The 24012-nt window shown below is 39.7% G+C and overlaps 1 protein-coding gene across 10 annotated transcripts in view; it reads left to right on the forward strand.

Moving 5' to 3' along the window:
- pard3aa (par-3 family cell polarity regulator alpha, a) overlaps positions 1–24012 on the forward strand; it is a 912377-nt gene that overhangs the window by 645719 nt on the left and 242646 nt on the right. For all 10 annotated transcript variants that reach the window (XM_069914429.1, XM_069914431.1, XM_069914432.1 and 7 more), the window contains 2 exons: positions 13308–13541; positions 18683–18944. In XM_069914429.1, coding sequence (XP_069770530.1) covers positions 13308–13541; positions 18683–18944 — 496 coding nt within the window. The remainder of the gene's footprint in view (positions 1–13307; positions 13542–18682; positions 18945–24012) is intronic.

The raw sequence follows: 24012 nt of genomic DNA on the forward strand, positions 1-24012 counted from the left end.
CACATGTGATGCCACTTTCAAGGAATTATGCATCTGTATTCCCAGATTTCTCTTTTATACCACACTCCAGAGGACCTTATGTACAAGTCCTACCATGGTTTGCCATCCCAAAGTATAACACCTGGCACTTGTCTGCATTAAATGTCACCTGCTATTTTACAGCCCATTTTTCCAGCTGGTCCAAATCTCTCTACAAGTTTTGAAGGCCTTCCTCACTGTCCTCTGCGCCCCACTTAAAGAAGAGCTCGAGCCTGAAACATTGACCGCTTTTTGCTTTCCGTGGATGCTGGATGACGTGCTGAGTTTCTCCAGTACCTTTGTGCACTGCACGAAACCCCAGCATCTGCAGATTTCTTCTTTTCCGGTTTCGTAGGCTTGCATTATTAAAATCCTACTTTTTGATTGAAATTAGGAAAATGAAGACCAAACCCCTAAGATTATTTATAAACTTGCGAGGAGAAAGGATAACAAAAGAAAGAGCAGATTTGGTTAAACAAGAAAGTCTGCAGATGTCGAGGTCAAGTAAAATACACAAATGTGCTGGAGAAATTCAGCAAGTCATGCATATCATCCAAACCAAGTAGAGGGTAACCAGAGACTCTTTTTTGGTTTTTGGAACATTGCTGACCAAAGAGAGATTGAATTGAGGTGTGCAAATTGCTGAGAAATGTACCTAGGATGAATGTTAAAGATAATATTTTTCACCCGTTACTAATGAGAAACCTTAGAATGTGGTTAATTGGTGGAAGAATTAGAAAGTAGTCATGGTAAACCTTTTTCACTAAAATATGGAGAACTTGAGCACACTCCCTAAAAGAATGATAGAAGGAGAATCCCACTTTGAAAAGATTTTTTTGAGAAGGTTGAAATACTTGATGAGCCATATCCTACGAAGGTACAGAGTAAGAGTTGGGTAAAGGAAATATTTGAATACGGTGGGGCTATTGGTCTCCTCTGGGTCTTAAATGGTTAAATTTATCATGTTAAAACTCAGCTGGATTTGGAAAGCCTTTGCCTGTGCTGTTCTGCTTGGCATATTTATCCAAGCGAATAGTTTTTCATGAATAAAGAAATATTTAACTGATAACAGCTTCAAATTTACTTTGAATATTCAGTTCACTTTTTTCATGCTTTGAAGTAATAATCTCCAATCTTAGTATTATAGAAGAAGTGATTTGATAAAAGATAGTTTCTTTCTTTCTTATCTGTTTGCTTGTTATTTTCTAATGTATCCTCAATCTTTAACCTCTTGAGAATAGTTCCTACACTTTACTGCTATTTCTAATTCCGGTATTTATTTGTTTGATTATAATTCAAACTTAAAATTCAAAATAGTTAAAGAAAAAGGCTGTTAAGGAGACATAAAATATTAGTGGGCTAAGATAAACCTCGAATGATGTTCAAAGCCTGGCAGAAGAGCAGAGCAATCGGATTTGAATATCTTCTTTCTTTGGCTTGGCTTCGCAGACAAAGATTTATGGAGGGGTATGTCCACGTCTGCTGCAGGCTCGTTGGTGACTGACAAGTCCGATGCGGGACAGGCAGGCACGGTTGCAGCGGTTGCAAGGGAAAATTGGTGGGTTGGGGTTGGGTGTTGGGTTTTTCCTTCTTTGTCTTTTGTCAGTGAGGTGGGCTCTGCGGTCTTCTTCAAAGGAGGTTGCTGCCCGCCGAACTGTGACGCGCCAAGATGCACGGTTTGAGGCGAGATCAGCCCACTGGCAGTGGTCAATGTGGCAGGCACCAAGAGATTTCTTTAAGCAGTCCTTGTACCTCTTCTTTGCTGCACCTCTGTCTCAGTGGCCAGTGGAGAGCTCGCCATAGAACATGATCTTGGGAAGGTGATGGTCCTCCATTCTGGAGACATGACCCACCCAGCGCAGTTGGGTCTTCAGCAGCGTGGATTTGATGCTTGCGGACTCTGCCAGCTCAAGTACTTCGATGTTGGTGATGAAGTCATTCCCATAAATGTTGAGGATGGAGCAGAGACAGTGCTGATGGAAGTGTTCTAGGAGCCGTAGGTGATGCCGGTAGAGGACACATGATTCGGAGCCGAACAGGAGCGTGGGTATGACAACGGCTCTGTATACGCTGATCTTTGTGTGTTTCTTCAGGTGGTTGTTTTTCCAGACTCTTTTGTGTAGTCTTCCAAAGGCGCTATTTGCCTTGGCGAGTCTGTTGTCTATCTCTTTGTCGATCCTTGCATCAGATGAAATGGTGCAGCCGAGGTAGGTAAACTGGTTGACCATTTTGAGTTCAGTGTACCCGATGGAGCTGGTGGTCATGGTGGGGAGCTGGCTGATGGAGGACCTCAGTTTTCTTCAGGCTGACTTCCAGCCCAAACATTTTGGCAGTTTCCGCAAAACAGGACGTCAGGCGCTGGAGAGCTGGCTCTGAATGGGCAACTAAAGTGGCATCGTCTGCAAAGAGTAGTTCACGGACAAGTTGCTCTTGTGTCTTCGTGTGAGCTTTCAGGCGCCTCAGATTGAAGAGGCTGCCATCCGTGCAGTACCAGATGTAAACAGCATCTTCATTGTTGCGGTCTTTCATGGCTTGTTTCAGCATCATGTTGAAGAAGCTAGTAAAGAGGGTTGGTGCGAGGACGCAGCCTTACTTCACACCGCTGTCAATGGAGAAGGGTTCGGAGAGCTCATTGCTGTATCTGACCTGACCTTGTTGGTTTTCGTGCAGTTGGCTAACCATGTTGAGGAACTTTGGGGGGCATCCAAGGCGTTCTAGTGTTTGCCAAAGCCCTTTCCTGCTCACGGTGTCGAAGGCTTTGGTGAGGTCAACAAAGGTGATGTAGAGTCCTTTGTTTTGTTCTCTGCACTTTTCTTGGAGCTGTCTGATGGCAAAGACCATGTCAGTAGTTCCACTGTTTGCGCGAAAGCCGTACTGTGATTCTGGGAGAACATTTTCGGCGACACTAGGTATTAGTCTATTAAGGAGAATCCTAGCGAAGATTTTGCCTGCAATGGAGAGCAGTGTGATTCCCCTGTAGTTTGAGCAGTCTGATTTGTTGCCTTTGTTTTTGTACAGGGTGATGATGATGGCATCATGAAGGTCCTGAGGCAGCTTTCCTTGGTCCCACCAGAGCATGAAAAACTCATGCAGTTTGGCATGCAGAGTTTTGCCGCCAGCCTTCCAGACCTCTGGGGAGGATTCCATCCATACCTGCTGCTTTGCCACTTTTCAGTTGTTCAATTGCCTTATATGTCTCATCCCGGGTAAGGACCTCATCAGGCTCTAGACTCAAGGGTTGTTGAGGGAGCTGGAGCAGGGCGGATTCTTGGACTGAGCGGTTGGCACTGAAAAGAGATTGGAAGTGTTCTGACCATCGATTGAGGATGGAGATCTTGTCGCTGAGGAGGACTTCGCCGTCTGAGCTGCGAAGAGGGCTTTGGACTTGGGGTGAGGGGCCGTACACAGCTTTTAGTGTCTCATAAAAACCCCTGAAGTCGCCAATGTCGGCGCTAAGCTGGGTTCATTTGGTGAGGCTAGTCCACCACTCATTTTGGATCTCCCGGAGTTTGCGCTGAAGGTGGCTGCATGCAAGACGGAAGGCTCATTTTTTCTCTGGCCAAGAAGGCCTTGCAAGGTGAGCCTGTTGGGCAGATCGCTTCTTTGCCAGCAGCTCCTGGATTTCCTGGTTGTTTTCGTCAAACCAGTCCTTGTTTTTCCTGGAGGAGAAGCCCAGAACCTCTTCAGTGGATTGCAGTATGGCCATTTTCAGCTGATCCCAGAGGGTTTCAGGAGACGAGTCCGTGAGGCAATTTGCATCCTCGAGATTTGCTTGGAGGTTTGCCTGGAAGTTTCCTCTCACTTCATCTGTCTGCAAGTTTCCAACATTGAACCTCTTTCTGGGGGCTCCACTGTTCTTGAACTTTGGCTTGAAGTGAAGGTTGAGCTTTCAGCGAACAAGCTGGTGGTTAGTGTGGCATTCCGCGCTGGGCATGATCCTGGTGTGGAGCACATCTCGTTTGTCTCTTCCTCGCACCAGAATGTAGTCCAGGAGGTGCCAGTGTTTGGATCGGGGATGCATCCAGGTAGTCTTCAGGCTGTCTCTCTGCTGGAAAAGGGTGTTAGTAATGACAAGGCGCTGTTCTGCGCAGAGCTCCAACAGGAGGCGCCCATTGTCATTTCACTTGCTGACACCATGCTTGCCAAGAATTCCTGGCCAGGTTTCTGAGTCTTTGCTGACACGAGCGTTGAAGTCGCCAAAGATGACAACCTTATCGGCTGTAGGGGTGCGTTGGATGAGGTTGCGCAGATCATTGTAGAACTTGTCCTTTTCTGCTGGTTCCGTTTGAAGGGTTGGAGCATAGACACTGATGAGAGTGATGCATCGCTTGTTTTGAAGGGGGAGTCGCATGGACATGATCCGGTCAGAGTGGCCTGTCGGGAGGTTTTCAAGTTTGGAGGCAATGGAGTTCTTGACCATGAAGCCAACACCAGATAGGCGTCATTCAGCCTGAGGCTTGCCAGACCAGTAGAGTGTGTAGCCTGCGCCGTGTTCTCAGAGGCTGCCTACATCTGTAAGGCGGACTTCGCTGAGAGCGGCTATGTCGATGTCGAGTCTGAGGAGTTCATATGCGATGAGGGTAGACCGACATTCAGGTCGGTGGCTGTCAGCCTTGTCTAGCATGGTTCTGATGTTCGAGCATGCTAGCTTGAGTTTGTGTGCATCTTTTGAGGGGGAGGACATGGACATGTCCTCGGGCCTGCGCAAAGGAGCTTTTAGGTGGAATGCAGTGTGCACAGTACTGGTCCCACCCTTTACACCCATGGTTCATGTGCCATGGCCAAGCCATCTGGGACATGGCAGCGAAGTCCTTGGGTCGTAGGCTTTATATCGGAGTGTCCTTCTCCTATGCGGGTTGCTTAACTGGGCTGAAGAAGCCTGCCGCCCTTTTAGGTCGAACCATATCTGGAAATCTATGGCTGCTGTCCACAGTTATGGGGTGGTTCGCCCTGGAATCGGCCTGCGTGCGTTTACTCCTGCCGCGGCCCTTTGGATTTGAATATAGAAATGAATGAAAAGCAAATTTAAAACTGATACTTGGAAGAATTTTTTTATGAATGATTTACTTTTGGTTTAATCTGTCAGGGATGTTAACACGTTGTAAAGCCTCAGCATAAGAGATGACTATTCATGTTATAAATGTCTGCATTCTATTGAGCTTTTTAGAATTTTTTTAACACAGTTATCTGCATTCATTCTATTGAATCCAGCAGCACCTGCTAAGCTTCTTTCTAAGCCTGCTCTTTCAGTACTATGTGTCTGTTGCAGCGGAATTTTGTTCATCTTGCACTATATTTTACATTTATATTCAATTGCTATTGCTATCATCTAAATCCTTCTCCAAATCTTTTCAGTAGCATCTCCCTGATGCTCTCTTTATTTTTGTGTCGTCATCAAAATTTGCACGTGGTCATTAATGTGCATAGAAACGAAGAAGATCCAGCCACCAACTCCCATGGGATTCCAATTAATTACAACCCCTCCCACTAGTCCCCAACCCTACTTTCATGTCTCATGAGTAGCCTTTGTATTCGTAAGTTAGCTGTCATATCTTTTCACCATAAAAGACAGTTCTGTATTAAAAGTTTAAAAGATTGAAGGAAAACTGCTTAATCTGCAATAGATTATTTGTTTAGTTTCCATATTTTAATAATGATTTGATTAAATGACTTGATTGGTAAAATTTTGACTTGGACAAATTTTGAAGCTCCATTTGTTTCAAGAGGGTACTTTCATTCACCCCAGGTAACTGATTTTCTGTTGCCCCTTGTATTCAGCCATTTTTAAAGTTTATTTTGCACAGGCATCATTTTTGCTTCCTTTAGTTTTAGTTACAGCTTGCAGCAGTGTGAGCACATTTATTTGGTGCTGAAGCTGGTGACATGTTCAGATTAAGCCAAGCAGTGATCTTGCTGGGGCTGATAGGAAAACATAACTGATTTTGAAAATGATTGCAGTAGTGAGCATAAAATAATGAGGGAAGAGAAACAATTAAAGGGAAATTCTGTAAATATTTTAAAGGAAATGGTGACAACAGAGATTTTACATTGGCTTATTGTATAACTTGAAAGCTTTCTCATAGTAACTCCAATATTCAAGTATATCTCCATCTCACTTTTATAATTTCTTTCTTTTTAAAATATTTTATTATTAACAAAAACTCTTTACACAAGGTAACATAAATCAAATATCATATATCAATTGTAAGTTAGAAGCTTAGCCATAATTATTACATAACAAGTCATCAAATTCTATAATTATAATAATTAAACAATTAAATCATAACTCGTACTATGTCCAAAAATCAATATTGAATACAAAATTATACAAATAATACATGTAAAATTCCCTTATATAGATACTTTATACTTCTCTGATGTGATCATGTTGTTCTGTGATATGATCCATTAACTGTAGTTAAACTTGTTTCTCTTAATAATAAAAAAGGAAAAAAATATAATTTCAAGGGTGATTTTGATTTAATTCTATATTTGAACAATTTAAAAAAAATCATTTTACAAATGTTACTTTTTACTCATTTATGCAAATCACCAATATCACTCCATACATGACAAAGTAGCTCCTATAAAGTCTGAGGGTGAGAAAGAAAGAGAGAGAGAGAGAGCACGTAAACAGGCTCTGTGGCTCACTAAGTTCGTACCGACCATCAACCTTTTATTTATATTAACCTCACATTAATCTTATTTTCCCTACCTTTTTTATCAATTCTCCTCAGATTCAAGTTTCTTATCATCTGATTGTACAGAAACAATCTGATGAAACAGTGTTTCTCCAGACAACGGTCCTCAGACATACACAACACACAGTACATGATAATCATATATATGCATTAAGATATAATTTATCATAAATATATCAATATTTTTGGATGAACTGCTTGGTTGCAGGGTACTGTTCATCCATCTCACACCCTACAGGGAGAAGCTATTTCCTAGCCTGGCGGTCCTGATTTTGATTCTCCTTGATGGTAGTGGGTCAAAGATTCTGCGTGCTGGATGGAAAGGGTCTTCAATAATATTTTGATTGCTATTTATGCAACACTCCCTGTAAATGCCGAAAGGTAGACCCCAGTGATCTTCTGGGCCATTTTGATGATCCTCTCTATTGACTTCTGGTCCGATGGTTTGCAGCTATCAGACCACATAATTATGCAGCCAGACAGGACACTCTCAATTGTAAGAAGGTTGTCAAATATGACGACTGGTCGCTTTGCCCTCTTCAACCTCCTTAGGAAGTGTAGGCCCTGCCGTGTCTTCCTCACCAATTGAGGAGGTGTTGTGCATTGCGTCATTCACCTTCAGATTATGGGTAAATTATTATTCATACAGTTTTTTGACGAGGAAACCATTTTGCCATAGGGTTTTGTATGTCAGCTCTTGATGCCTTGAGGCAGTAATTCTATGAGCTGCAACACTGTACCAGAAGTGAATCAAGAGCAGAAATCTTACAGTTGATTTGTAAAGGACACTTTCATTGAATTGTGCAGAAAACACTGTTGCTGAGAAATTCACGATTCTCTAGCCCTAATAAAAGAAAGATGATTTCCTGAAAGCTGAGTGCAGCTTGTGAACTGGTCTTTTATAAGTCTTGCCTCATTCTTACAGAGATTTGAACTTGAAAGCCAAAGGTTAAAAGTCATGGCCTTAACCATTAAGCCACCTGTGTCTTTCAAGATAAATATTTCACTTTAGTTTATTTACTGAAAAGAGGTGAAACAGATGCTTTGCCAATTTGAACATGTTCCATGCAACAGTAGTGCGTATGCTGTGAAAATGTCACTGATAACACCTTTATGTGGACATTGTTCATAAATATATATTTTTTCACATACTTGGAATAATATGTAATTGTGCAAATCAAAATATTTTCATAAAATTAATTAAGAATGGAAGGATGGAGAATAGGAGGATGGATGAGACTTGATAGAGGTTTACAAGATTATGAGTGGCATAGATAGGGTGGATGGACATCCAGCACCTGATTCCCAGGGCAGAATCAGCAAACACCAGAGGACATATGTACAAAGTTAAGGGAGGGAAATTTAGGGGAGTCATGAGGGGCAAGATTTTTTTTTATACTGAGAGTTGTGGGTACCTGGAATGCCTTGTCAGGGATGGTGGTGGGAGCTAAAACACTGTGGGCATTTAAGAGATCTTAAATGCCCCCAATGTTTCATCTTAGACAGGCACATGGATGAAAGAAAAATAGAGGTTTATGGGGTGGGGAGAGCTTAGTACTTTTTTGTAGGAAGGAATATACAAGTTAGCACAACATCGAGGGCCGAAGGGCCTGAACTGTTCTGTATTGTTCTTTGTTCCATGATAAGAAAGTCCAACTCTGATTTAAATCTTTTTTCTAATCCCTTAAATTCTCACTCTTTTGAAATAACTGCAGGCAGTTTTAGTTTATAATCTTAGTGATTGACTGTTGTTTTACTTGCATTTCCACAAAAAGCTAAAGAACAAACTCACTGGTACTTGAAGATGCTTCATTTAACACTTCACAAAAACAAAACCAGGTGTCATGGCCACATTAGATTGGCTGGTAGATTGCAACTTGTTTTGCTGTGGTAAGTTGCTTTTGTGGCACTGAGTAGGATAAATGGGGCAGTAAGTGAGATTCACTGATTGGCACTCATGGTTGAGACAGAGTCTGCTCTTGTGTAAGTTAAGTAAATATGTGGAAAAAATACTGTTTTTTAAGCTGTTTGTGTTTAGATCTAGACAAAAACAAAGGAATTATTTGCCTGGATTGCTGTTTCTTTACCAGCTACCAACTGGTTGAGGAATTTCCTAACATCTGCTGTGCACCTGAATGTTGAAGCCCAACTACTGATATTAGACACAAGTGACTTCTGTAGATTAGTTGGAGAACTAGTTCCCATGATTTGTTGACCCTGTGTAAAATGAAATGGCCTTTATTTTTGTGCTGTTAGCTGACATATTTTTAAAATAAGAAAGCACTTTTACTGCTGTTCAATAGCTGTGTGTAAATGTAGATCAGGAACTTCATAATGTTTTTCTTTGGCTTGGCTTCGCGGACGAAGATTTATGGAGGGGGTAAAAGTCCACGTCAGGTGCAGGCTCGTTTGTGGCTGACAAGTCCGATGCGGGACAGGCAGACACGGTTGCAGCGGCTGCAGGGGAAAATTGGTTGGTTGGGGTTGGGTGTTGGGTTTTTCCTCCTTTGCCTTTTGTCAGTGAGGTGGGCTCTGCGGTCTTCTTCAAAGGAGGTTGCTGCCCGCCAAACTGTGAGGCGCCAAGATGCACGGTTTGAGGCGATATCAGCCCACTGGTGGTGATCAATGTGGCAGGCACCAAGAGATTTCTTTAGGCAGTCCTTGTACCTTTTCTTTGGTGCACCTCTGTCACGGTGGCCAGTGGAGAGCTCGCCATATAACACGATCTTGGGAAGGCGATGGTCCTCCATTCTGGAGACGTGACCCATCCAGCGCAGCTGGATCTTCAGCAGCGTGGACTCGATGCTGTCGACCTCTGCCATCTCGAGTACTTCAACGTTAGGGATGAAAGCACTCCAATGGATGTTGAGGATGGAGCGGAGACAACGCTGGTGGAAGCGTTCTAGGAGCCGTAGGTGATGCCGGTAGAGGACCCATGATTCGGAGCCGAACAGGAGTGTGGGTATGACAACGGCTCTGTATACGCTTATCTTTGTGAGGTTTTTCAGTTGGTTGTTTTTCCAGATTCTTTTGTGTAGTCTTCCAAAGGCGCTCTTTGCCTTGGCGAGTCTGTTGTCTATCTCATTGTCGATCCTTGCATCTGATGAAATGGTGCAGCCGAGATAGGTAAACTGGTTGACCGTATTGAGTTTTGTGTGCCCGATGGAGATGTGGGGGGGCTGGTAGTCATGGTGGGGAGCTGGCTGATGGAGGACCTCCGTTTTCTTCAGGCTGACTTCCAGGCCAAACATTTTGGCAGTTTCTGCAAAGCAGGACGTCAAGCGCTGAAGAGCTGGCTCTGAATGGGCAACTAAAGCGGCATCGTCTGCAAAGAGTAGTTCACGGACAAGTTTCTCTTGTGTCTTGGTGTGAGCTTGCAGGCGCCTCAGATTGAAGAGACTGCCATCCGTGCGGTACCGGATGTAAACAGCGTCTTCATTGTTGGGGTCTTTCATGGCTTGGTTCAGCATCATGCTGAAGAAGATTTTTCTGAAAAGACGGTTGGTGCGAGAACATAATGTACTATTTTGAGAAAACGCGTGTGATGCTGGAATGAAATAACAAGGCAAGGTTAAGATTTTATGTGGTGTGTCCTTTGTGTAATAAGATTTCTGTGTTACATCAAAGACACCCCAGCCTCTTCCTTTCTTCTTCTATCTCTCTCTCTGCCCTCTCCTTTCATGGCCTTTCAGCTCCTTTCTCTCCCCCCCTCCCCCAACTGTATGCACCTATCACCAACTAACCTGTGCTCCACCTCCCCCAGCTTTCTTACCTAATAGCCTAAATATGCCTGAGATTGACTGATCTTGGAAGCTAAAGCTAAGCAGGCTCAGGCCTGGTCAGTACTTGGAGGGGAGACTGCGTAGGAACACCAGCTGAATGTTTCTGTGAGGGGCGCTGGACAAAGTGGTGACTCTGCCTTACAGTAGACAAAAGTTAAAGAATTCCATGTATTTTACATTCTAGATGTGACAATAACAGAACCTTTACACCTTTACATTTATTTGGGTGTCTACCTGATTTTCGGCACCCCTGAAGGAGAATTCAGACTGAAAAGTTGACTGCCTTTTGCTTCCCATGAATGCTGCATGACCTGCTGAGTACCTTCAGTACTTTTTGTTTGCTGCATTTGGTGTGTTGCCTATCTTCTAACATCAAACTATTTAGGTCTCATTAAAATCTCAGGGCTTGAGTTCTCATGTTTATATTTTTGACAGCAAGAAAGCGAAGTTTCCTTTGTATCCTTTGTCAGTTTTCTAGAATGGAGGTTTATTTATTGATGGGAATATGTTCAGCAAGGAGATAGTGGGGCAGATTTGTGTTTTGTGCACTTGGGGACAAGGAGAGAAGTTGGCACATAGCTATCTTTTTAGCCTCAATGATACTGAGGGAATTGGCTTCTCAGCATACAAGGTCATGACAACAGGATGGAAATAAATTAAAATACACACCAAGTTAAAATGATCTGATTGCTGAGGTCGCTGCTGACTCTTGACTGAGATTAATTATCTTTTGTGCAGTTAAATGTGGTAATTTTTTATCACTGTTTATATTGTCAATGTAAATTAAAAATATTACTTTTACCAGTTCTCAGACACAAGGAAACAATTTACCCCTAGTTTAGATTGGATTGAAACTTGTTCACTTGTTTTTTTTATTTAAAAAAAAAAATCACTTCCCCTTATCCTTATTCTCTCAATCCTTTGCATACCCAACTAAAAATGGCACTTTGTGAGGGAGGGAAAAGGCAAAAAAAATGTTCAGCATCATGTAGAAAAGTTTCAGTTTGCAAAATACTCAATGGATAAAAAATTCTGTGGAGGCTACACTCCTTTGATGTGGAGAACATGTGCAGACGATGTACCGGGTAGGCTCTCTACTTGCAGAGGTCTTTCTGGAGGTGAGACTGACATGAGTCAAACAACTGTTCAATTTGAGGAGAAGCAAAAGGTGGAAATAGATACCTTTTCAAATCAGAAATCTGGGGTCAGAAGAATGTCGTAATCTCATACAGAATAACACAGAGTGCAGAATCAATGATCATTTGGTCAGAATGTCTCTCTGGAAGAGGTAGATAGCTCTCTCAGATACCCATTCTTTCCTAAAGGTAATGCAAATATTTATTTTTTCATAACATGAATAGATAATAATATGTATACATTTTATATTAGCATTTATTTTTGCATAAAATAAATATTTTCCTTCCAGGTTCCTCACATGCATACTCCCTGTAGCAAGCAGAGTTTCCATTATGGAAGTCATTGAATTGACATTTTAGCACCTCTGACTGTCATTGAAACATTGTGTGGGATCTGAAAGCCTAAATGAATTCTGTTTTTTTCGAGAGCCAAACACAAAAGATATTATCTCATATTGTATATCTCTTTTGAAATCATGAAGTTATTGAAGGCATCCATTTGTATTCTTCAAACTTAGAAATCAACTTCTTTCCCTGTTGGTCCTTGCTTCTGATTTTCAGTTTCATTTCCTCTTCCCACTATACAAAAGATGCTACAGATGGGTGAATGGAATGGGCCCTTTTTAAGCAGTAGAAAACAATTATGAAAGCCACTCTGATGTTAGTGATAGCAATCTGGCTTTTCAATGTCATGTGCTAACATACAAATCTTAACCTCTGGGTCTTCAATTGATGCATCAAATATAACTGCAGAGTCTTTGAGTGAAGACGAGAGGGCGTACAAATTTTGTTTGATGTCAACATCAGAATTATTGTAAATGTGTTGACCAAGTATAGAAATTATTAAAACAACAGACTGGGTTGTAATTTCATAGCCTGCTAATGTTATCTTTCCCATCAAGACTATTTCAGTTGCTCTGGCATTCATCATGTGCTGCAGAAACAGTCCAGATGTATTTTAAGTTGAAGACTTGGTTGATCCATCTTTCAGGGATCCAAAAGTTTTCTGTTATACTGCAGACATCTCTGCATTACGACCACCCAATGGCAACATTACCATGCTTACTTGTATTATCCATCATTGGTTTTACTCAGTGCTGGGAGCATAAGTTCATAATCCAAATAGTGTCCCTGTGGAATATTGTGACATGTATAAACATACACTTTCACTTAAAGTTCATGCTCCTGGGAAACTCTCGTTATTGAGTTCTTCATAATGTTAGCTTGGACTTTCAGAAAAATGGTGGCATTTAACTGAGGCCAGACATTAATGGAGGTACAATTAATTGTTGAGTTGGCTAGTGAACAGGGATATTAATCAGTAATGCCAAAGGTTAACTTTTGCAAACTTTCCAGCACTTTCTAACTGTGGGCAATAAATGTCAAACATACTTTTTAAAGAAACCTAAACAAGAACTCCAATCCCATGTTCAGTGTTTATCAGAACTGTAATGATGCAGCAATACTGAGCTGCCACATTCAATGATATAAAAAAACATCATTCCAGAGCAATGAACCTACAGAAGTTTGCAAATGAAAGCAGTGAACATTACCTGAATTATTTGTGAATGACCCCAGAGACATGCATGTTAGAGATATATACCAAAATATCTAGACTTGCTCCTCAATTACCAAAGCAAGCTTAACAACTTTGTATCTTGACCTCCAAGGCTCTTCGACCAGAGATGTTGGGCCTTCGTTAGGGCTGAAGAAATCAAGCTCATTAGAAAGTCTTCAGACAGCAGTTGCTGAAGTAACTTTGAACAGTGACATTCCTTTCCATCGCCCACGGCCACGCATCATCCGAGGAAGGGGTTGCAACGAAAGTTTCCGGGCTGCCATTGATAAGTCGTATGATAAACCAGCAGAAGAAGAAGAAGATGATGATGAAGGAATGGAAACATGTATGTAATATAATTAATTACAACTTTAATTCATGCTCATATCTATTTCCATCTATTAAAAAAACTTTTGTATGTGTTTTAGTTGAAGATTTAATGGTGTACTTTGTTCAATTCATTTTATATTACATAAATTAGTGAAGAATTCTTCGGGACTGTTTTCAGTTGTCAGCCTCAAAACTCATGCTGGAAAGTCAGGCGAGAGAAGAAATTCATTGAATATATGTGCGTAATTGGGCAAGCAGTAGAGCTGGCTATTACTGGAATACTTTGAATGTGCAAACCTATTTGTTTAGAGGCTTTTGTGTGCTGATCTTGGGTAGAAATGGATGTAACATTCATACTATGTCCATTATTAGCAACCAGCAAACAACGTGAAGACCAAGTGTCTATTCAGGGCAGATCTCTTTATCCAGAGAATGCTTGAAGTGAATAGCACAGAGATTTTAAAGGGAAAACCAGATGAATTTATGGCAGAAAGGGGATCAGAAAGTTATGGAGGAAAAAAGTGTGAGATAAAGTAAATGCAAGTTTTCATTTCTTTGACATAGCCATTTTAATCCTGGGACCTTTGCATACGAACCAGTTGTGGAAGACTGAAGGCCCAATTTGTAATAATAATCATGATGGCTGCAGTCCATTTTAATGTCATTGCATATTCTAGATTGCAGCATGGCTTTCAAAATGTAACAAAATCATATTAAATGGTCAGCGGTGACATTGATTCGAAAGCACTGTCACATTATTGTGTTGACAGAGTCAGTTTTAACATCGTTATTGGTCGATCAGAGTGTAACTTGAACCTAGTAGTGAATCATGGAAGCCTGAGACACATCGGTAGAATGGGATAAGAAGTTTCTTGGATTTAGTGATTTTATTTTTCAAGTGCAGATTAAAAGATAATAACCTCCCCCCACCTGTCAGTTTTGCAAAATAGCCATCTTTGAAGACTTGTTCTCCAGTAATATTTGGGTGGGCAGCAAAGAATTTGCCTTTAAGAATCCTGTCCTGTCGAACTTGTCTTTCGAGTAAAAGTAAAATAAATCCGAATGACTAAATTGAGTTCCATATCAGAACTCCTTAAAAATTCCTTAAAAATATTCTTAAAAATTCAGCAGCAGTGTTTATGCTCAAAAAAGCATGTCTTAAATGAGCAATTCTTATGCACAGGTAAGGTTTTGAAAGATCACGCTTCCAGCTGGCTGTTGGCTGCACTAAAGCCTAAAAGTTCATTGATTCTGAGACTATTGAAGTGGTTAAGGAACAACAAGCACAATGTAATATATTGAGTGGACACCAAACCATTTTTAGGCTTGACCTGTTGAATACAGATCTTACTATTAATCTTTTTGTGTTTCACTGTTTCATTCTTTATATGGGCATTGACACCATTAACTAGCTAAATCATTATATCAAAGTAAGCGAAGTGTTTGCTTTTATACAGTACATGACCCCCGAGAGAGATGAGATTACAATTCATCGCGTTACGTGAGAGCAAATCATTAGGATCGAGAAACATTAGTGAGATACTGAATCATTAGGTTCTCATTTTCAAATGTTGCGGAATATGCTTTAAAGCTTAAATAACATTCCGCATGTTTTACTTGGTTGTATATCCATTTGTATCAAAACAAATGAAAACCTCAGTAAAAATGATTTGTGTTGAAATGAAAGTGCAGAAATCACAACTCCATAAACAAAAAGTGCACTGACTGTGACGCAAATATTACTTAACATGTAAAATATGCGATTTAAGTGAGAGTTTATATTCATAAATTGATGAGGGCTTCAGTATAACAGTTTGATTCTTCCTAACAAGTGCAGATCATTCGTATAATGAGGATTTTGTATCCTTTTGATTTATTCCTCTCAAAGCAATTTCTTTGACGTGTGCTTTAGCAGTACAGGAGGGCTGTGACTTCAAAGTCTGCAACACCTGATTACATCTTGATCGATTTGCCTATTTATCACACATTTAATGTTAATTCCCCCCCACCCCCCCCCACCCCCCCCCCCCCATTTTCATGAGTTGCACAAACTTATGATTTTGTTGTTGTCATAACCTTAAAGGAACATGTTCCTTTGCTTCAAAGTTCATACAATCTGGTAAAAACAATATTGTGTAAGATTTCTTGCATTTCAATGTGGAGTGGTGTAATGAAGTTCAATGTCATTTGTTGTCTGGATGAGAGGGTATGAGCTATGGACAAATTTGGGCTGTTTTTTTTTCTGGAGCATTGGAGACTAAAGGGAGAACTGATGGAAGTTTATAAAATTATGAGAGGCATTGACGGAGTAGACATTTGGAATCTTTTTCCTAGGATAAAAATGCCATGTACGAGAGGACATACATTAAAATTGAAGGATAAGGTACACACACACACACACACAACACACACACACACACACACACACATACGCAGAAGAGGCTTCTAAATAGATGCATAAATATGTAGGGAATAGAGGGAAGATTATCTTGTGCAAGCACTGAAACACGAAAGTCTGGAGATCTAATGATTGTAGTAAAAACACTGAAATGCCGAAGGAACTTAGCAGGTTTCACAGTGTCCATAGGAGGTAAAGATATAAACGCTTCGACATGAACCATACCTCATACTTTGAGAGGGTCCTCAGACCTTAAAGGTGGGTAATATATCTTTAACTCCCATAGATGCAATAAGATCTACTGAGTTCTTCCAGCATCACATGTAACCTGCACTTTTCTGTATTCCATGTTCTTCTTGATGTAGAATATGTTGTCTGAAATTCTCAGCTTGACCTTATGTAATTTTTGATAACATGGAGATATTGTAACCTTTCACCTCCATTTATCAAAGAGCTTTCTGTTTATTTTTTTAATGGGCCCTGCATAAAATATTAATTGAAAGCTGATGTCAGGAGATTCTGAGAATTGCCAAATGGAATGGGTTTCTTGGTTTTTGAAGGACAAAAAGAAGGTGGAGAATCAGGGTTTTATGCTGAGAACTTGAGACTGGAATCTCTAGAGATTGGAAGCCAGGAAGATGGCAATAACATTACAAAGAGTTGCTCAAAACTGGACCTGGAGAAATGATGAATTCCATTGGAAAATTAGAATGGGGGAGGTAATGGTCAGGGTTTGGCATTGGAGGCATGAAAGAGGAAGGAAGATACTGTGGGGAAAAGGCTTTGAAAGATTTGAAGACAAGGACAAAGGTTTTAAATCTCATGAAAAGAAGCCACACAAGTCTATTAAAATTAAGCCACTGGATGCTGAGGAATATTTTGGATAAATTGGTGGTGAGCAAAGAGAGTATTAAGAATATTTCAAGTGACCAATGAATGGCCCCTGAATAAAGGTACAATAACAAAAAAATTAGACCATTCAGCCCATCAAGCTAGTTCCCATTAGTCAAGTAGCTTTCAAAATCTTGCATAATTTTTTTTTAGCTTATCCAAAGATAATACTGTCTTCTCCTTGCTCAAGCTGAAATTAATCAAATTCCCTTTTTAATGGTTCAGTGACTTTGAATTTGCTGCTTTTGCAGGTGGTCTGGTCTGTTCTAGCAGTTGATGACTGTGTTCAAGTTACTCGTTATTCTGTGTTTGTCTTGTAGGGTTCCCACCTGCTGCAGCAGTTATATTAACTGCTGATGGTTTCATAACTTTCCACATTAAATCATCTTTACATTTATCCAAATTAAAGTGCACCTTCCAATTTTGGCCTTGTCTGCATCTCTGATTTTAATCACCAAAATCAATTTCAGGAGAATTTTCCCTTTGATTTCACTGTCTCTCCACATCACTCATTCCTTTAAGAAAATCAAGTTGATGACATTGGTGGTATTGGGTTCCTTCCCCTTATGAAGGCCTAGAAAGTCCTTGTTTTATGGTTGCCTTCAGCCTAGCTTCATCATGCACATGCATCCTTGTCTAAAAAGGCCTCTGACGCCTTTTGCTTGCACACCCAACTGAATCATTGCAATAAAATTGTCAGGATTCTCTCATGGTTCTGGTGAGTGCAATGCACCAGTGAATCCAGTCTAATTTGCTACTAGTTTCCCAGCAAGCTTTTTTGTCTGGTGTCAGCCGAGAAAAAAATTGCTTCAGGATCCATCGTTATTCATGCATATAAAGTAAGCTCTTTTGAGCCTGGAATAACACATATTTGCATTTTCTAGATTAAGTAAAATATTGATTTCTCAGGAATAGTGTTTGGATGACTACTTAGTGGATGGTGGAAGACCATGGGTTGTAATACAGACTGTTAAGAATTGTATGTTAAAATGGCAGGTAAAGAAAGAAAACAAAATCTTGCAGCTTCATTGTATTTCAATAAGTAAATCCATCTGCCAACAATCCAGATGCAAAATGCTGGAAACCTGAAATAAAACAGAACATTGATCAAGATACTTTGCATGCAAGGCAGCTTCAATAGAAAAAGCAAACTGAATTATAATTTGTGTTAATGGGAGATTCAGATGTTTCATCCATTCTGATGAAATGTCGTTAATGAAATGTTGACTCTATTTTCCCTCTGCAGATGCTGCTAACATGCTTGGTGTATGTAGCATTTGCTGCTTTGTTCCAATGAGTAGAAGGTGTTTGTGCTGTTAGAGGGAAGGAATAAATGCGGGTAAAGATGCTAGAAATATGATACTATTTATTTGGTACTTCAGGTACTTTGATCTCCCCAGACCAATAGATATATTTTCATTTTATGTCTAGTTTGAAGTGCCAACCCATTCAGTGCTGCACAAGTACATCAACCTAGAATTTACGCAAGACCTTGAGACCATTCCTGATTGCACATGGCGGAGAGTATGACAAATTACAGTAAAGTTTCATTACTGGTCTCCTTGCTGAATTAGTTGTCATCATATGGGTGGGAATGTGAGAGAGACTTCCCATTGCTGGGTGTAATGACACCCTACTGAATGTTCTGCTCAGAAAAAAAAAGAGCATTCTGGGACATTGTTGATGTCATTTACCCTGCCAGAACCACTTCAGCAGCTTCATTAGTGGCCTCTGAAGCTAGTAATCTGATTGATCTTACTTAAAAATCTTGACTTTTTCAAATGAACTTGGTAATTAACATTGTTGTCCTAAGTTGGTCTCAATTTGAGTTTTAATACTTTGTACTATTATAAATATTTTACTCACAGTGGAAGAAGACACTGAGGAGAGTTCTAGATCGGGTAGAGAGTCTGTTTCAACAGCAAGTGACCAACCTTCACTGGCCAGTGGACAAATATCAGGCACAACAGAGAAACATGTCAATGGTTCAAGAACCAAGGAAGATAGAAAGAAGGAAAAAACTGGAAAAGAGAGAGAAAAGAAGAAAGACAAGGACAAAGAGAAGGAAAAGGACAAAGAGAAGAATAAAGCAAAGAAAGGGATGTTGAAAGGTCTTGGAGACATGTTCAGGTAAAGGCACTTTGTATTTAACATTGAAATATAGGATATTGCTTTTTCAGAAAATATTTATTTCTACTTCATGTACTTACTGAAGATTTGCAGTGCCCTTAAACCATTGAGTGTGAGGAGAAATATACTTGGAAATGCTATTGTTTATTGCACTACCATGATATCAGAGAAATTTGAAATTATGAAACAAATTAGGAAGCAAATTAATATTTACTAAATTATTTATTTTAACAATAATATGCCCAGCTTTATACGATAAGCACCAACAAATATTGATCTCAGTAACTTAGAATTAATGCAATAAAACTCAGAATTTTTTGAATCTAGCATTCTCTGTGGTTTCACTCTTCATTATGATTTGGTGTATATTAATATATTTTATGTCTGTGTAAGAAAACATAATGTAACAAATATCAAACTTAAAATTGCTGAAATTCATTGTCACAATTGTGTAATGTGCTTTGCAATCAACAAAGCAAATATTCAAATTTTATTTCTTAAATATTTATTTTTGACTCCTTTGGCTTTGTATTGCCTTTTGTTAGAAATGGTGAGTGGATTTAGATTAATTCTCAAGGATTCATGTGGAGAGCATTGCATATATTTGATAAATCCATTGCTTCACAAGACTTGACCTTTTCTTTGTGGAATTTCTGAATGACTAACTTGTGTTTATTGTGGGACATTTCCTGATTGTACTTTTGTCATTTATTGGAACAGAGGAAAGCAGTGGACCACAGGGAAAATTATTGCTTTGAAAGGATTCAATTAAACATTTATCTTAAAAATTCTCACAATCTTTACAAAACATACATAGACCTGTTTGCTAAGACTCTAAATATCTGAACAGCAGTTCTCCTGTGTACTGTTTGCCTATTTATTCAGAGAAATGTGTTTTCTTTAATCCTTCAAAAAAATTCTTAAGATGGCTTCCAAAGACAGAGTATTTAAAACCACTAGATTCTGATTAGAGCCAGTGTTTTACCCAGGGACTCTTTATATACCAATTGAATGTGACAGCTTCTATGCATGCACCCACATAATGTGCTGAAGTAAGTCTTCGTTTCGCAATTAAAATCACAGGTTTTAGTGGTCGGATCTTCATTAAGTCACAGTATTAGCAGTTAAATCCCAGTAGAGGAAGCATGATACCGTCTTCCTACTTTAGTTCGGAATCATTACTGTGAGTCTCCCAGTTGGATTTGCTGGAAGACATGAAGGTATAAACTTGAGAAATGATTATGCTGTTATTTTGCCATTATGATGAATTTTCAGGAAAGCATGGAGCAACGCAAGCTCAGGGGGATTGAAATTAATTGCATCCAAAAAAAGCTGCATTAGACATTTAAAAACATTACCAGAACACCTGTACTTGCCCATTATTTTCATAAGACAAGTGATTGAAGTACTCAAGTGAGATGCTGGGAGCACATTAAAGCTTTTGTAGCCTAATCTCTGCAGTGGCAAAGGACAATGAACTGTTAGTGCAATGTACGTAGTTCCCATAAATTAATATGAACAAGAAAGAGAATAAAAGCTTGGTTACATTCATATAACCATATAACCACTTACTGCACAGAACAGGCCAGTTCGGCCCTACTAGTCCATGCCATAGCAAATCCCCACCCTCCTAGTCCCACTGACCAGCACCCGGTCCATACCCCTCTAGTCCCCTCCTATCCATGTAACGATCCAGTCTTTCCTTAAATGTAACCAATGATCCCGCCTCGACCACGTCTGCCGGAAGCTCATTCCACATCCCCACCACCCTCTGCATAAAGAAATTTCCCCTCATGTTCCCCTTATAATTTTCCCCCTTCAATCTTAAACCATGTCCTCTAGTTTGAAACTCTCCCTTTCTTAATTGAAAAAGCCTATCCACATTTACTCTGGTCTGTCCCTTTTAAAATCTTAAACACCTCTATCAAGTCCCCTCTCAATCTTCTACGCTCCAGAAAAAAAAGCCCCAGTCTGCACAACCTTTCCCTGTAACTCAACACCTGATTACATCTTGGCAAAATTATCAATAATGTTTTGCTCCCTCAGTTTTTGCTTTTTTTTTCTGTAGTCATGAATTTCTGAGATGTTAATTACACAATACCTCCTCCTGAACCCCACCCAAAATCAATGATTGGATGTTTGGAGAATATAATTCAATGAAGGGAAGAGGACCCACATTCCCTTTCATAATAAGCTCCTAGATGACTGAGCACGGGTCTGAATCTACCCCAGAGTAGCATTTCCAGATAAAAGTTGTAATGAACCTTTGAAGTCTTTAAAATGAAAATGAATAAATATCTATCTGTTTACTCATTTTTAAATCAAAAATAATTTAGATATAGCACAATAACAGGCCCTTCTGGCTCAGGAGCCTGTGCCGGCCAAATACTCCAATGAGCCTACAACCCTCCTACTCTTTGGAGGGTGGGAGGAAATCAGAGAACCCAGAGGAAACTGATGTGGACACGGGGAGAATGTGCAAACTCCTTTCAGACATGGCCGGGTCGCTGGTACTGTAATAGCGTTGTGCTAACCATGCCACCGTGAATTTTGCTGAGAGTCTTGTTTTATTGTTCTGTGAGTAAATTCAACTTGTTCAACAATGAACTTGCCGTGTCCATTCCTTGTGAATATTTTACTGCCTTTGACTCAATTGTAACATTATTCGGAGTATCCAGGGTACATGAGAGGTATTTGAGTCATACTGTACATAATTTGCCTCCTTCCACTGCCTGAAACTGCTTTCAGAACCTTGAAGGTGGTCCTTGGACAGTCATTACAGAAGATCTTCAGTGAATGTACAAAATTCTGATGGATTTGATTTTCTTTGCAATCAAATTTTAAGATGGATTTATTTTTAATTTGAGTTTTTCATAGTATTTTTAAGACTTATAAGTGTTTTAGAGAGGTGCAGACTGAAGGATGCCTTTGAACTCGTCAGAAAGCTAGAATCTTACTCAAATTATGAACACCAAAGGTGCTTCAGATATGCACGAGCATTTCAGTTTCTTTTTGTTGTGCTACAGCTGCTCAATTCTTTAGTCTTCTCCAACAGTACCAACTTGAAGCGGCTTGATTACTTTGATGCAAAAATAGGAATATACTGTAGTTGTGAGCTTATAATTGCATTTGTTGTGGAACGGTAATGCTGCCTAAAAGAACCTACTGAATGACAAGAAAAATAAATTGGATACAAAATGCATTTAATTACAAAATAATATCATTAAAGCCAGAGGAACATGTTGTTCATACAGGTTCATTAGGTGTATGTTACCAGCAGTGCTTCTGATTGGTTAAACTGATGAATAACCATGGTGATGACCAGAGTTGCCAGCTTTGACTGGTGGTTGCCATGGAAATCTTGTTGATATGGACAATAAACTAGCTGATCAGCACACATTGTACCTTTGTGCACCATTGCATTTTTTTTTATTTCTTATTTCATGCACAAAGATTGCAAATTTTTCCTGAAGTATTTCCAATTGCTACAAGTCTTGTTTATGGTTAATTGCGACGTTTTCAACAGGCCTTTCTTTAAAGGATGTTTTATCTCATACACTAACTTCATGATATTTATGAAAGTAACAAAACAAAATATGACTTTTCCTTCATTCAGGGTTTGATTTTTTTTTAAAAAAAGCTCACAAATTAAAAATCATGTTTCAAATCAGAGTTTATTTTTTGTGGTGTTTATGCACGTGCATTACATTTATGTATATATGACCACAATGTGCAATTTAAAATATCGGCAAAGTTCCATTAGTACCATGTGGATACAAGTAGGCATTACTCTATTTGCAAATGAGGCAAGTTCAGCAAATTTTCATTCAGTTTGCCAATAAAATATTGCTGCAGTTCTGAATTGCTATTGATGAGCCTGCTTGGTCGGTAGATGTCTGTGAAGTGGTATGGTTTCTCTTCCAACACAGCTCTCCAATTAACTGCCTTCAGCTTTAATTAGAATACTCTCCTTCCTAATTTTTATTGGAAAATTGCCAACATTTACTGAGAAAAATATCTTGGCAATCATAAAGTGAACATTTTGACTTGTAGATGGGTTTCAGCACTTGATGAATCGTATTGAAACAAAACATAAGATAAAGGTTTATTTTACTCCTTTTTTTGGCCCATAAGATGCCTTTTGTTCAAACAGTGCTTGGAATTAGCAATGTAATTACATGAGTTGGGCATAAAGGTGGAGGAGGGTGCTTCTGGCTGTATTGATTTGTTCCTGACTTTTTTTTAGATAAAATATTTGTTTTACCAATGTGGGTGACACTTGCAAAGCAATCTCTTATTGCTTATCGTAGCTTCCCTGAGGATATTGAGTGTAAACCATGGGTTCACATTTAGGCCAGACCAACCACGTCTCTGTTCACTACCCTAAAGAACATTAGTAAACCCTTTGGGTTTTGACAGGTTTAATGGTAAATCTTCTTTGGTGTTGCTGGTTCCAGATTTATTAAATTCACCTTTACAATTTCACATGGTGAGGTTTGAACTCATGACCTTTGGATTGCTAGTCTTGTAATTGCTGCTCGATTATATACCCACTTTTTATTTGATCTAAACAAAGGCTAATTTCAATGTGAAGGCGAGAGGAGACAAGAAATGTTTTGAGTGGAGATTCAAGCAGCATGGAACTCTTATTATCCCAACTCTGAAGATATGGTTGACTTGATGAGCTGAATAAGATAACATAAGATACTTTATCTTTTTTAACATCCTTTGTTGAAAGAACTGGAACTTGCAGTATTCTAATTCCACCATTGCTTTCAACATTGAGAATCAGCTGTTTAAGGCAGATTGGGCTCTCTAGTGGAAGACAAAGGCCCAAAATAAAGCTTGCGAGAGTCAGCTTCACACACTTACCTCACAGCAGGATGGTCATGAACTGGCACCAGGCTCAAAGACTCACATTTTGCAGGTCTGTCTTCAGTTGTTACACTTGGGAATGTGGCCAGTTGAAAGAACACCATATGAATGCTTTCCCCTGAATGTTAACACTGTGAAAGCTCAAATCTCTAGATTCTGTGTAACAAGGAGCAGGTGGGTGATGAGTGTTGAT

This window comes from Narcine bancroftii, chromosome 1 (genome assembly GCF_036971445.1).
Source record: "Narcine bancroftii isolate sNarBan1 chromosome 1, sNarBan1.hap1, whole genome shotgun sequence".
NCBI classification, from domain to species: Eukaryota; Metazoa; Chordata; class Chondrichthyes; order Torpediniformes; family Narcinidae; genus Narcine; species Narcine bancroftii.